Source organism: Excalfactoria chinensis, chromosome 10 (assembly GCF_039878825.1).
Source record: "Excalfactoria chinensis isolate bCotChi1 chromosome 10, bCotChi1.hap2, whole genome shotgun sequence".
Classification (NCBI taxonomy): domain Eukaryota; kingdom Metazoa; phylum Chordata; class Aves; order Galliformes; family Phasianidae; genus Excalfactoria; species Excalfactoria chinensis.
The window spans coordinates 1,526,200-1,539,530 of NC_092834.1; the positions used below are offsets into that span (position 1 = coordinate 1,526,200).

Below are 13,331 nucleotides of genomic sequence, written 5' to 3' on the forward strand. Positions count from 1 at the left end.
TCAGTTCTTACCAATTATTCTAAGAAATACTTTTGAGCAACAGCTTCACTTGCTTTAAAAGAAATAAAACCCTACAAGTTAGTGCTAGATTCAAGTCAACATGAGGTGCAATCTATAACTGACCAAAATAAGTTACCAAACTGCTGTTAGAAATGTTATGGCCTATGTTTTGAAATAATCCTGGTCACCTAAAAATAATTCTTCAGTGATTGAAGTTGTAGCAATACACGGCATGTGCATTTACACTGCAGCAGCCTTCAGACAGCGTTTGACAACAAACCACCCCCAAATGAACCTAGAAAAATATTCTTCATAGCTGCAGTCAGCACAGTGATGTAAACCACAGTTAAGGATGAAATACAACATGACGTGTAAAATTAAGATGCAGCTCTTCTCATAGTGATGTAAACTCAGAGCTGCTCTGCACGTGCAAAAGTGATGGCCCAGAAATCACAGAGAGGAAAACACAACTTACTGAGCTCACAACAAACATCAAATCCTACTCACACCACAAAACCATTTTTGGCCTGTCTTAGGCTTTGTCACATTAAGCAACACCTCTTGCTCTCACAAGCACAGAACACTCCTGTTCTTCTCCAAGCAGCCACCCTTCCCTGTGCTTTAAGATTCTGAGGCAAAGCACAGGAAGAAAAATAGTATTCACCCTAAAACATACCCTAACCCCTAAACAAAGTAAAGCAAGGTACAAAGGCACAGATCACAATGGCATACATTAGCAGAGCCCATTAATAAATCATGCAACAGCTTTAGCAGGGCCACACAGCATCACAGGCCCGGCACCAGAAAGGTCAGAGGAATTCTGCACCCGTGAGCATTCCCTGCTCCATCTGCACAGAATTCCCTTTCCCTGCCCTCACAATCTTGAAGGAACTTCAATCTCTGTGAAGCATTACAGCTGGCTGCTAAAGCATTATCACACAATTTCATTTACAAAAGCACATGCATATACAGCAAGCAAGGGTTACTCAGTTTTTGTTCAGACCTTAACAGTTTATTTTTATATACGTCTTTTAATTTGGTCCCAGTGTTTTCTCTTTTTCTTCCTTCACTCAAAGGTTAACTAAACACCACCTTCTACCTGGACACAAAGAATTGTTCTAAAACTTCCAGCAGCCTCCCTGCAGTCCTAAACCTCCTACTTTCTCTCTCTTCTGCTGAAGTGCACAAAGACTGTCAGGATGCACGTAAATCAGCGGCTCTGAGCGCAAGCAGATCTTTCATCCCCTATCAGATAAACTGGAAACATACCAACTCTGAACATTAACACTCAAGAACCAAATTAATAACAGTTATTAGCTCTACCTCCCACCTTTCTTCTTTCTTTTTCTTCTGGCATAGCTGGCCTGCCAGTACGGCAGAAACTCTGAAATGCCATCCTAAAAATAGAAAGCAAGAAAAGAGGAAAAAAGAAAAAAAAAAAAAAGGAGAGGAGGAAAGAACGGGAACTGAGAGAATAAGCAGAGTGAGAAGCTCTGTAACATAAAACTGTCTCCAGCTTCAAAGTCATCAGCCAATCATAATCCAATAAATGCCTGTATTTTTTTTTCTTCTAAGATCAGAGCACTCAAATGTCTATTTTTATTCCTGTTTAGAAGCAGCTACCTCAACAGGGCTTTCAAACCAGTGGAGCCTGGCATGCAAAGCAGTGACTTACAAAACCCAATTTCAAGCCATAATTTCCATGGCCTACACTCACTTGTATGTGTTCATTTGTGTCTGGCATAGCAATATTTTAAGGCATAGTCACACGTACGCAACGCTGCTTTAAGAATGTAATTCTGAATGCTACATCATGACCGTGTTACGATTTATTAGCACTACTCAGGAAGAACAGCTTTTAAACTATTCCTGTTTCCATCCAGAACACGGGGAGATGTTCTCTCCAAATCAACATCACTTCAACCTTGTGTAAGTAGTGCTGCAACCTGCACCCAACCTGTTGCTTTGCCTCTGCCCCCGCTCACCTTAGTGCAAGTCAGCCCAGTCCTCATGCCCTCATTATCCCAGCCTGCAAAAGGGAACTGAAATCTTCCCGCTGCAAAGGATTCTGAGGCCCAAGTAATACAACAGAGGTCACCAGCACCCTCCAGCAAGCACAAGCCCTTCAACAGGCTGTGAAAAGACCATGATGGAAAAGGTGGTTAGAAGGGCTTGATAAGTAGAAAAGATTTTTTTTTATCTTTGAATGGGAGCTGTTAATAGTTTTTGAGCTTGATGGTTGTCTTTCACATAAAGTAGCTGTTTAAAACACATAAGGACTAATCTGGAGGTTGTTTTGCTCTTCAGAAATCTAAATAACCATTATCTCGAGCATTACTTCTTGATTCTTAACTTTAGTGAAGGGAGGCATTAAACACACTGCTTCCCACAGCAAGAATTCAAATCCAACTTGCTTCAATACCCTTGAAAAGAGCATTTATTTCAAACATGTAAATGATTTAAAAGAAAAAGAGAAAGCTTAATTAATAATGTTGTTTCCAGCCAGATGGCCAGCTATTAGCTTTCAGTCATCTCTTTCAGAACAACTCACCAGAAGTCTTCAGATGCAAAGGAGTTTTAAAGCAAATAGGTGCTCACAATTGCCCGGCACTCAGCAGCTGCCAAACTGCTCAGTGAAAGAGCACAGTTAAAGGTGCACAAGTGATCCCTTTTTCCAACACGTGTTGCTGTGAGTCGTGGCTTTAAAGGTCTACCAACAACAGCACAATCACTGCACGAACACATTTCTTTCATTTAGCATTTTGTGTTTGGATGGCATTACGCTCACATATGGTTATATAATATTACTTAAATGAAAACATGAGGCTGCGTGTATAGTGTTTCCCCTGGACTCGTGCTAACACTTTCAGCCTAAGCTCAGAAGCAGACCACTGTGGTATGATGTGCATCAACCAGTCAAAATATTCCATGTGCACAGGAGGTTCGGCACAGTGATGAACAGATAAATGTTATGCAAACCCACTAAAAGCTGACCACTAAACATCTACGGAATCCTAATATTCCCACTGACGTAGCACCTACATTTTTTCAAAGAAAGCTTCCAAAAAAAACTAGAACTGCTTTCTTAGTGTGAAAAGAGATGCCGAGCAGCAACAGAAAGCCTTTTAAAGTAGCAAGGTACAGAGTTTTGCAACCCTGTCTACCTCTCAAAACGCTAAGAGCTTTTCACAACTGTTATTACATTCTCTGACATCTTTGTGAGGCAAGTGCTGTATTTTCTAGGTAGGGAAGAGTGAGGTACAAGTAGGTTAAGTATTTTGCTTAATGGTACACAGCCGTGTGGAACAAAACGTGATGTTTTCAGTCTTCCCTAACCACAGCGTACGCTCATTAGGCAGTAATTCACAACAGAAAACCTGTCTTAACTCAGTTACAGCTGGAAAAAAAACGAAGATGCAACTGCAGCCCTCCATGTGAACTTTCAGCCTTGTGTTCTACCAAACAAACAACATGAGACTTGGGAAAAAGGGATCAGCTGCCTACCTACACACAAGTTATTTACGGTATCTAATTCAGAGCAGTGCTCCCAACAGCCTACAGACTGCATGCAGACTTCTACTGGCAAAAGACACCAGTCACGGAGAAAGGCTGGCTTTGATGATCAGTGATTATTGACTTCTTTTTAATTTACATTCAGCTATTTTGTAAAGCCTCCCTCTAATGCAGTAGTTTCAAATGAGCTTATTTCCACTTCCCATTGCTCTAACTCATCTCTGCTAAGACTGCCGGGCATTGGAAAAGGGAAAAAAAGCGACAACGCAAGGCAAATTTGAAAAGAAAACAGCACTTAAACAGGCAAAAAAAGCAAGTGTGAAGATAGATTCAACTTTGTAAAGCTTATGGTCAATAAATGAGTTAAATTCAGGCCCAAGAAGGAGGTATGGAGGAACATGAGCCAAACTGTATGAGCATTTCAGTGTGTCAAGCCTGTGAAACTCACAATGTAATCAATCCGGGCTCCCAAGAGCAGAGCCTTGCATTCAGGCTCCAGGTCAACAGCAACAGTGATCCCCGGCCTTCCTTCCAACAAGCCGGCCATGGGGGAAGAGAGAAAGGATGGATGTTATCAGCAGACCTTGTGCTCCTCGAAGTTCAAGGCCTGGAATTGTGGTTGGGCTTTATCTAGGCCATGCACAAGGAAACCCCTACCCTTTTTCCACTGTCTGCAAGGCTTATAGCAGGGAAGGTGTGAGGGTGCTGCAGGAGAAGCACATTACAATGGCTTCACCATCAGTATGTGAGCTGGCTGAAAACAGAAAAACGGCAAGAAAAAAAAACCACAATAAAACAAAAAGACAAAGCACGGTGAGCACAGCCAAATCCTTCTTTATTCAGGAGGCAGTGCCAACACCAACTCTCATCCAGGGCCATCTCAGCCACAAAATGGAGGCTCTCTGCCAAAACACAATATTGCCCAATGGAAAATCGTCACTGAAACATGAGCAAGAACTCCTTCAAAAATGAAATGCTCTGCAGAGAAGTTCCATTTGTACCAAACTTCCAGCTAAATCCTTCCTGATGGATCTCCAGCCCAGGGCTGAAACACACCAGCTTTGAGCAACCATCACACACTGCATCACACAGGGTGCCCTCGGGCCCAGGCAGGCACCCAGCCCAGCAGAGAAGAACACACAGTGGCTCCAAGAGCCATGAATGTAAGGGGAAAATCTTACAATACTCAGCCTATGAACACCTCTGCACTCCATTTTCAGTCTGCTGCTTTCTTCTGCTGGCCTGATTCTCCTTTCACGTGCATGTAAATCAAGCAAATTTACTGAAATCCACATAATTACACAAATGCAAATAGAGTGGGAAAAGACTCAGGCTCCAGCTGCTTGTCAGCACCACTTTTAGACATTGAGTGCTTTGTAAACACCAGCATAGTTGTTCAGATACCTTTACACACGTGCTACAGATTGGCTGTGCATCAGACTCAAGAGGAACGGCAATTTGTTCGACAAATAGTAAGAAAAGGACATTCCTGTACAATTCCACATGTGTAGAAACCACAGACCTCGTATCTCTATGAAAACAAAACCCAACATATTTGGTGTTTTTGTGTATAATGTGTATAAAATTAAAGATGCTTGTAGTTGGGTCTTTTGTCGCCCCACACAACAACCAGTTATGAAGGGAAAGGAAAATCTGGAAGAAGTGTTCACTCACCACTAAGTAGATAAAGTAATAATAGCAGTTGCACAGGCAACACAGACACAAAGATGCAGTCACATGCATGCAGATGCCCAATGTTTTTGTGAATGCCAACAGCTTTACATCTGGGAAGTAAATCAGACCAGGCAAATTTCTCTTTTCACATTAAAGAAACTAGAACAGGAAGGACAAAGTTTTTCCTCTTTTATCGTCAGAAAAGAACATCAGTATCAGCATCCACCATTCATCCACTGCTGGTTGCAGCCTCACCACAAAGGAGGAAATTTCTGTTCTGACTTCCTTTTCTAAAGAGATTGTGTTATGGTTAATAAACATCACCAAACCTAAGAAAACCTTCAACCTTTTCTATGACACAATGTGTAAGCAAAAGTTTACTAAGTTTCCAGATTAGATAACAACAAGTTATGCAGTGAGCTAAGGGTGGTCCACCTGATACCCTGAAACCAAGACTCTCCTTTCCGAGAATCCCAAAGCTTGGAAGAAGTGAGGGTTCTGGGCAGCCAGACTGACCTTCCTTGTACCCTGCAGCCTTCTCCCCAGGATTTGCAGGCTCACCATTGTAAGCTGACACAGCACATTCCTTTGGATACCCCAAGCAGATGCTCCTGGTCATGGGGTCAGGCACACACAGAGCCTGGTCACACGACTCCCTGAAACGTGCCACTTGTTTGCTGTCATAACCTCAGTGCTGACCAGTAAGTGGGCTGAAAAGGTACCTCTAGGGACAAATACAAGTTATCATGATCATCTATTCACTTCTCCTAGATTACAGAAGTTTTAATCACGCAATCATGTAGGCTACTGCAACCTACCTTGCCTCTAAATGAGCAAATCTGGATAACCACACCAGCACTGCTACAACAGTTACTGTTTATGTTACATTTTAGTTGTCAGTGAAGATTTTTTGTTCTGGAGCTCATACGACTCTTCTGTAATTCTCTACAAAACAGGATATTGTTTTTTAGTACCTGGCTTAGCTCTTTTGAAAATAGGGGCTACTTCTTTATATCTCCATTATTACTCCAATCATATCTAACAGTTCATTCATGCGTGTTTCTGAACCATCAGGCCCTTAAAAGTGGAAGAGAGAGATCTGCTCCTCATTCTGCTCCTGCAGAGCCACAGCAGCAGCAGTAACCCAAACTCATGCTTGCTTCAGTCCCACCTTCTGACAGGGACAGCAAGGACACGGGGGAGAAAATGAGGGTCAAGCTACAGAACGGCTTTAAATCAGTATAAACTGCACCTTATTGTCTCTTCAGCAACAAGCAAAAGAGCCCAGTTATTAACAGCTTCCCTGTCTCTGTGTTTGGACTCAAGTCCCATGTAACAAAATGTAATTAACAAACATTTGCTAAGTGCAGTGGAGCAGGCCGACTAGAAGCAGAGAGTCTGGACAAGAACCTCTGCCCTGTCCTTATTCCCCTCACCCCTGCTGCCAATCTGCACAATCAGCTTTGGACTGGACGAAGCCTTTTGCACAGCACATCAAGGCAAGCAAGGACAAAAGTTAATTAGTACTGTTCATAAGCCTTACTGGAAGAGAGTGCTGCAGCCCATCCCTGAAAATTTAATTGCACTGCATAGAGGACAGCTAGAAAAAAATAATCATAATCATAATAATAGTAAAAAAAAAAAAAACAGAAACGGATAATTTGAGAATAAAATCTGATTTCAATTTAATTCAAGCACCGTTTGGCCCTATTTATTTCATAAAGCACTTCATGCAGGATAATAGCATTATTGTGCATCTAACAGCGTTAGAAGCTCCTAATAAATTAACAAGTGAAAATTAATGGCTGCTCAGTCCATTAAATCTTGTTAATTTTATTTTTGCTGCAATAATAAAGTGATCACAAGTTTATATTATTAAACTAATATTTATTAGAAGAGCTCATTTTAATTGGATCCCTGATGTGATAATCCCATACAGTGTGCATTTCTTGATTTCATCAATTTTTTGCATTTATTTCTCATTATATTTAAATGACTGCAATGTTCAGGGTCTTTTCCTAACACTATAAAAGTTAAGCAACCATCTTAAACATTTTATTTCACAAAGATTCAACACTTACTACACAATATAATGAGAATCTTACGAGTCCTTCCAGAAGCTATTTTAAATATTTCAGTCCCAAGAAAAAAGGGAAAAGAAGAAAAGGCAGAGAGATGAACATAGAACAAATGATAGAAGACTCCCCACTGGCCCATCTATATCTTACACAGACACTGCCCTGTGGTCTTCCAAGTCGAGAGGAGTTTCAGCACCACCCTGCATCTTTGGTGAGTGAGGGAGGAGGGCACTGAAGGATAAGTGTGACTGCAGGTAGAAAGTACACTCGACTGAAGGCTGAGTCCATGTACTTGTTGTATTTTCACCTTTATACCTGATCTGCAAAGTCACACTAACAGCACAAAAGCCAGCCACAAACAAACCAGGAGGCCACGTCCACCCTGCAGCTACTACCACCACAGCCAAAGGAACTCACATGGCAGCAGTGAGGCAGTGACAGCATAAAGGTTAGGGCAGGGCCACAACAACCTGCCCATAAAGCTAGCTCAGTACAGAGGTTAGCAGAGTGATGTGCCAGTAAAATTACCTGCAACTGGGAGCCAGCGAACGTCAAGGCAGCTAGACTGCATGCACACAGGACTGAGCTGCAGCCAACGTGCCACTGCAAGCCAAGCTCACCTTGACAGGAGGCAGCCTGAAAGCAGTCTGTGCAATAGTAAAGCTACGTATACATGTCCTACGTACACTGACAGGCTATACTGAAAATGAGACAGTTCAAATTTGGCATAGAAAATAGAGATGTGAGCACAAACACACAAAATTGGCCAGTATTTTGTTTGGTGCTGAAACTTGACAGATGCCAGCCTCAAAAGAAAAGCAGAGCTCACAGTCCTGAAATGTGCCACTGCCACTTACCCTATCTGCAGTTTTCCTATTTTCTTGGTATTAAGGCAGTCCTAAGACCACGGTCAAGCCTTGTAAATAATGTGCAGTCAGCATTCAACACAACAACGTTCACACCAGAGATCTTCCTAAAATCACTTCTTTATCCTTCCTGGTTTTCCCACCAAAATGCAGATTATTTAAGGAACACTCTGTTCAGCTTTTCTTTCTTTCTTTCTTTTTTTTTAAAGCAAATGTGCCATATTTCCATTTCACTTGGTACATTCTATCCTTATCAGATGACTTCCACAAGAAATAACACCCACCTCTCTTCAAAAACTGCTTTCTAAAATAAAAAGCACCACTTAAACGAGGGTATTTCTTACATACAAGAATGCTGGCTCCTATAAAACTGCTGGTGATATCAAAAAATAAATACAGTAATAGGCTTAATAGAAAACTATATGAAAAATATATTACAGAATGTCATGAGCCTATGTCTTAATGTACAGTACCACTAATGCTCTTGAAACAAAGTGTCTGCTACCTCCTGTCACATTTGCAAGACTACGTATACCACACAGCTCTCAGAAATTAGTAATAGCTCACCACATGTTTCTGACTTCCACAGTTCAGACCCCTTTGCAGGTTGTTAAACACTCACAGTTCAGGCTAATGCACTATTTCTATGGAAAAATGCTCATGGTTTGCCAAGAGCACAGCATGGCCTCTCTTCAGGTCAGAAATAGCACCACAAACTCACTGCTCTTCACCCAGGCACGAAGTCCACAGGGATGCATTCATGTTCTGCAGGTAATGCCAGCTGTCAGGTTTGCTGCCAGCAAATTCCCAGCTTACCACTATCTGGTCTCAGAAGCAGAGAGAGCTATCAAAACTTCAAAACATCTGATAGCAGCTGGAATAGATCTAAGCTTGCTCACAGAGCAAAGCAGAGAGGCCATAAACTCAAACACCTGGCTGTGCTGGGGTACGCACTAACAGAACTCCATCCTCAGCCTTGTCCAAAAAGCAGTTAAAATGGCCATCCTGAGAGCCGGGCTTTCAAGATCAATGCAACTACTACAAAGGGTATATTTTAATAGTCAAAACAATGTGTGACTTTATCACCATATACAGTACTATGAAGAGTTACCTTGCTGACACAGCTGACCATACAGACACAGCTTGCTACACCTCACTAGGTCAGCTCCCAGCACCAAAGCTCAGCACACGCAGGTTTACAGGCAGCTCCCATGTGCAGCAGCAGGGACAGCAGAGCAGCAGTGTTCCAGAACACAGCCCTCTAACAAACCCTTTTGCCAGGCACTGGCAACATGAAGCAAGCCGGTGGTCTGAGGTTTTTCAGGTGGAAACTGCTTCCTGCTCCAGCAGGAAAAAAAAGGAAAAAGGAAATAATCCTGCCAACACCTCTGCTAAGATCCATGAGGGCCTCTCCAGCCTTCTGCTGTATGCCACACGTCCTTCCAACTGGAACCTGGGGTGGGAGGTGTGTCTACCAATTCATCTACGAACTAATTCATCACATAAACTACTAGGAGATTGCATATTGAGAAATACGTCTATTTCAAGTTCCGAGCTGATGAAAGTGACAACAGGAACAAATTTGGCCTTCTAATTCCACAGTCCTACAACACAAATTCATGTATTCATTTTCCTTGTTCTTTCTTAAAACGTGCATTCAACCTCACCTTGTCGCTACAGGAACCTGAAGCTGCCAGCTCATTTGCTGCACAGCCCTTAGTCCCACAAGCAATGTTCCTGCAAAGCTTGAGCACTTTCACATCTGAAACTTGCTCTGTCTCATGGATACAATAGCTAATTTTGGACTTACCCTACTCCTGCTGGGCCGGAGTCATCGCTGGCATGGCTCCACTGTAATTCAGCCTACTGATGCATTACAGACAATGCACAACATGATCTAATCCTTAATGATGTTTTTTTCCCTTTTCGCCTCCCTTCAACATTCTTATTTACCTAACTAGTAAAACAAGATATGAAGCATTAATTTAAAAGAAAATACTGTAACCACACTAGAATTGTCCTGCAAATGCTAATTTGGAGTGACAGGGTAACCAGATCTGTAGATGCGTTAGGACAAACAGCACAGCCCAGAGGAGAGGACACGGCCCAAAGTCACAGGTCTTGCTCCAGCTTTGCCACCACCCCCAAACTGCTGGGTGACACTCCCCAGTCTCTGATACCTAAGTATCAACCCCTCATTGTGCTGCTGCCGGGGACCCAGAACAAAGTAACTTAACCACCACTTACACCTTTGTAATGCTGGCATTAAACAATAACAAATGTACACAGGAAGCATTACACTAAAAAACTAGCACTAAGACCAAAGGAGCTCATGTCAAAATATGCTGATACTCCCCCAGCAGCGAGGTTTAAGACATACAGGATCCGGGCTCTGCGTTACAAGTGGGTATGAAATGTTACAATTCCTGCACGGATTTCTTATAGCTGAGCACAGTCTATGAGAAGCATTAGCTTCTGCACAGCAGGCTCTTCCAGGACCATCTCTGGAGGTGATAATATTTACGACTTGTGACATCTGCTTGCATTGTTACTTATTTTACAGCTTCACAATTATTTTTCTCAACTGAAGCATCCTATTCCACCCATCTCTTTGCTTCCTTTGAATCACAAAATACCAAACTCTCCCTCCCTTATGCTACTACACCTTGTTGCTAGTAAAAGAATCATCCACAGGCTTCATGCTCTGCTCATCAGCAACGAGGCACAGTACCAGAGTCACATCAGCAGGGCTGCTCAAGTCATTTTCTTCTTCCGAAGAGGTATTTAAGGGAAGTGGTTTAGATAGGGCATTATCTGTGAGGGATGCACACTGCTTACCAAGAAATTCAAAATAGAGGTTATATTACATTTGTTACCAGGGGCAGCTCTGCACACGTAGCTCCCTTCCTCGGCTAGGAGAGGAAGCCAGAATAACTCTGACTTATAAAGGTGAAGGTCTGGTTGTATCAGTGTAAAAACTCAGCCACAGTCATTCAGCACCAGAATATCAGGAGAATTCTTTTTTGATGTTGACAAAAACCAAAAGCCAGAACAACAGAAAAAAAAACAAAAAACCCAAGCCCTATGGTTGATGGAAGAAAAATTTCAGAGTTCCAAATGTCCGTAGTAGTAGTTCTAAGCTACTTGCTTCACTTTTTCATGCAACAGATGCTGCTTTGTATTAGCTACTGCATATTAAATCATTCTGACAACCAAGAAAGCATACATTTGTTTGCGCGAGAGAGGAGCATGAATACACACACACAGCTATCTTCTCACGCAGAAGCACACAATTATGCGGCATTCAAATATTTGGAATGAACTTTGGCCTGTGTTTCAAACAACAACCAAAAAGTACCCCTCAAACAACGACCAATACCAGCCCCAGCAGTCATCTGGCCCCGCACACTGAAATCAACAAACCCTCAGCCATAAAGCACCGCCTGCGGCCAGCGAGCTGAAAGTTACGTGCAGGCTTTTTCTTTGATGGGATACTTACACACACATCCTTCATGATTTACAATGGTCTCAAAGAGCTCAAAATGAAGGCTAAAAATAAAATCTATGTTAACACAACATTTAGTATGTACACGCATTGGTTATATTCACCCTGTGGCACTCCAAACAATCCCCTTCAGCAATGCCACTTGTGTTCCCAATCTAAAAAGCGATTGGAAAACACACACACAGCAGGGCTCTCAATCACCTCTTCGAGCAACGTCTGTCTAGCTAACATGGAAACAAGCAAGCAACCCAAACAAACCATTTTCCTGATAGTTTATCAAAAATAAACAAATCTTCCCCTAACAACGCCGGAGAACAACGCTGAAACTTCTGACCACGAGTACCCACAATACGCAGAGCTGCTATCCACAGCGCTCTCAACTTTTCCTGTTAATCTCAGTTGCAGACCTATTTTCTGCCCCCATCCCCTCGCACTTTCTCCCTCTCCCGTTATTACACAGCGCTCCCACCCCGCCGCCACTTTCTCCTCCCTGTAACCGCACTCGCACGGAGGGGCGCAGCGCAGCGCCGCACAGCACCGCCCGCGGGGCGCCCAGGCCTGCCGGCCCCGCCGCTACCTGGGGATGGTGATGCACTTGGTGTTGATGTTCTGCGTGGTGATCGCCTTCTCCAGCTCGTCCAGCTGCCCCGTCTTCTTCAGCTTCTTCACCAGGCTCTTCACCGCCTTCTCGCACCATTTCTCCTCCTGCCCGTTCTGCTCCCCTTTCTTCCAGCCCAGGAGCCGCTTGACGATGGGAGGGGTGAACGGCAGGATGGAGGACATGCTGGCTCTGCCGGCAGCGCCCCGCCGCCCCCTGCTCCGCTCCGCGCCGCGCAGGCCCCGCGGGCAGCACAAAGCCCGGCCCCAGCGGCCCCGCTCCGCTCCGCCGCTTCAGCGCCTCGGGCCCGCGGCACCAAACTTTGCCCGGAGTTCGCCGCCTCTCTCCGGCGGCGGCGGCGGCAGCTCCCTCCTCCTCCCCCTCCTGCCCCGCTCTGTGTGCGCGGAGAGGCGCCCACTCCAGCTCATTCCCAGTCTGTCTCTCATGCAAATTGCCTGCTGGCCGCCCCGGCCCGGCTTCCACCCCCTCCTTCCCTCCCAAACACGCTCACTCACGCCGCCGGGGGAGGGCGGGGAGGCGGCCGGCCCGCCGGGAACTCCGCTCCCCCCTCCTCGCTCGGGGCAGGGGCCCCTCGGCTCTCCTCTCAGCCCCGCTACGGCGCCGCGGAAAGGCGTCCCCTGAGCGGCGCGGGGCCGCGCGGCCTTCCCACCTCGAAGCCCCTCAGAGCGCGGGGCGGGGAGCGCCCCTCAGGGCCCCCCTCGGAGCGGAGACCCTCAGCCGTGGCAGCGGGGCCGCGGCTCTGGTGGCGGCTGTTTTCTGTGGAAAAAGAGAAAAATAAACAAGTGCCGCACGTCTTTCCACGCAGCTGAGCACCGCTCAGTCAGGCTTGGACAATCAGCAGTTTCAACCCCTTCAATTTACTGTTCTCTTCCTTCATCCTCCCACTCTGCAGACTGGGGACCCGAATAATTTTCGCCCTGTATCATCTCCAGAGTGTCGTTTGAGCCTGTTTACCGCCAGACCTGGTCAGAAATTCTCAGACGGAACATTTTTGTCAGAGAGCTGCTGTGCGTTCAGCTCTAGGTGCTTTGCAGAGAGCCTCTTGTTTTGGACTAACTCAGGACAGCATCCAGGTG

The 13,331-nt window shown here is 44.7% G+C and overlaps 1 protein-coding gene across 3 annotated transcripts in view; it reads right to left on the bottom strand.

Annotated features, from left to right (window-relative positions):
• The window catches only part of SMAD3 (SMAD family member 3), a 63,746-nt gene extending 50,761 nt beyond the window's left edge, over positions 1-12,985 (bottom strand). Inside the window, exon 1 of one of the 3 annotated variants that reach the window (XM_072346040.1) lies at positions 12,214-12,985. In XM_072346040.1, the coding sequence (XP_072202141.1) occupies positions 12,214-12,419 (206 nt within the window). In that variant the 5' untranslated portion in view covers positions 12,420-12,985. Of the gene's footprint in view, positions 1-2,551; positions 2,590-11,983; positions 12,015-12,213 lie in introns of those variants that run through there. The other 2 variants (XM_072346042.1, XM_072346043.1) reach the window with 2 other exon arrangements.
• Positions 12,986-13,331: the final 346 nt, after the last annotated feature.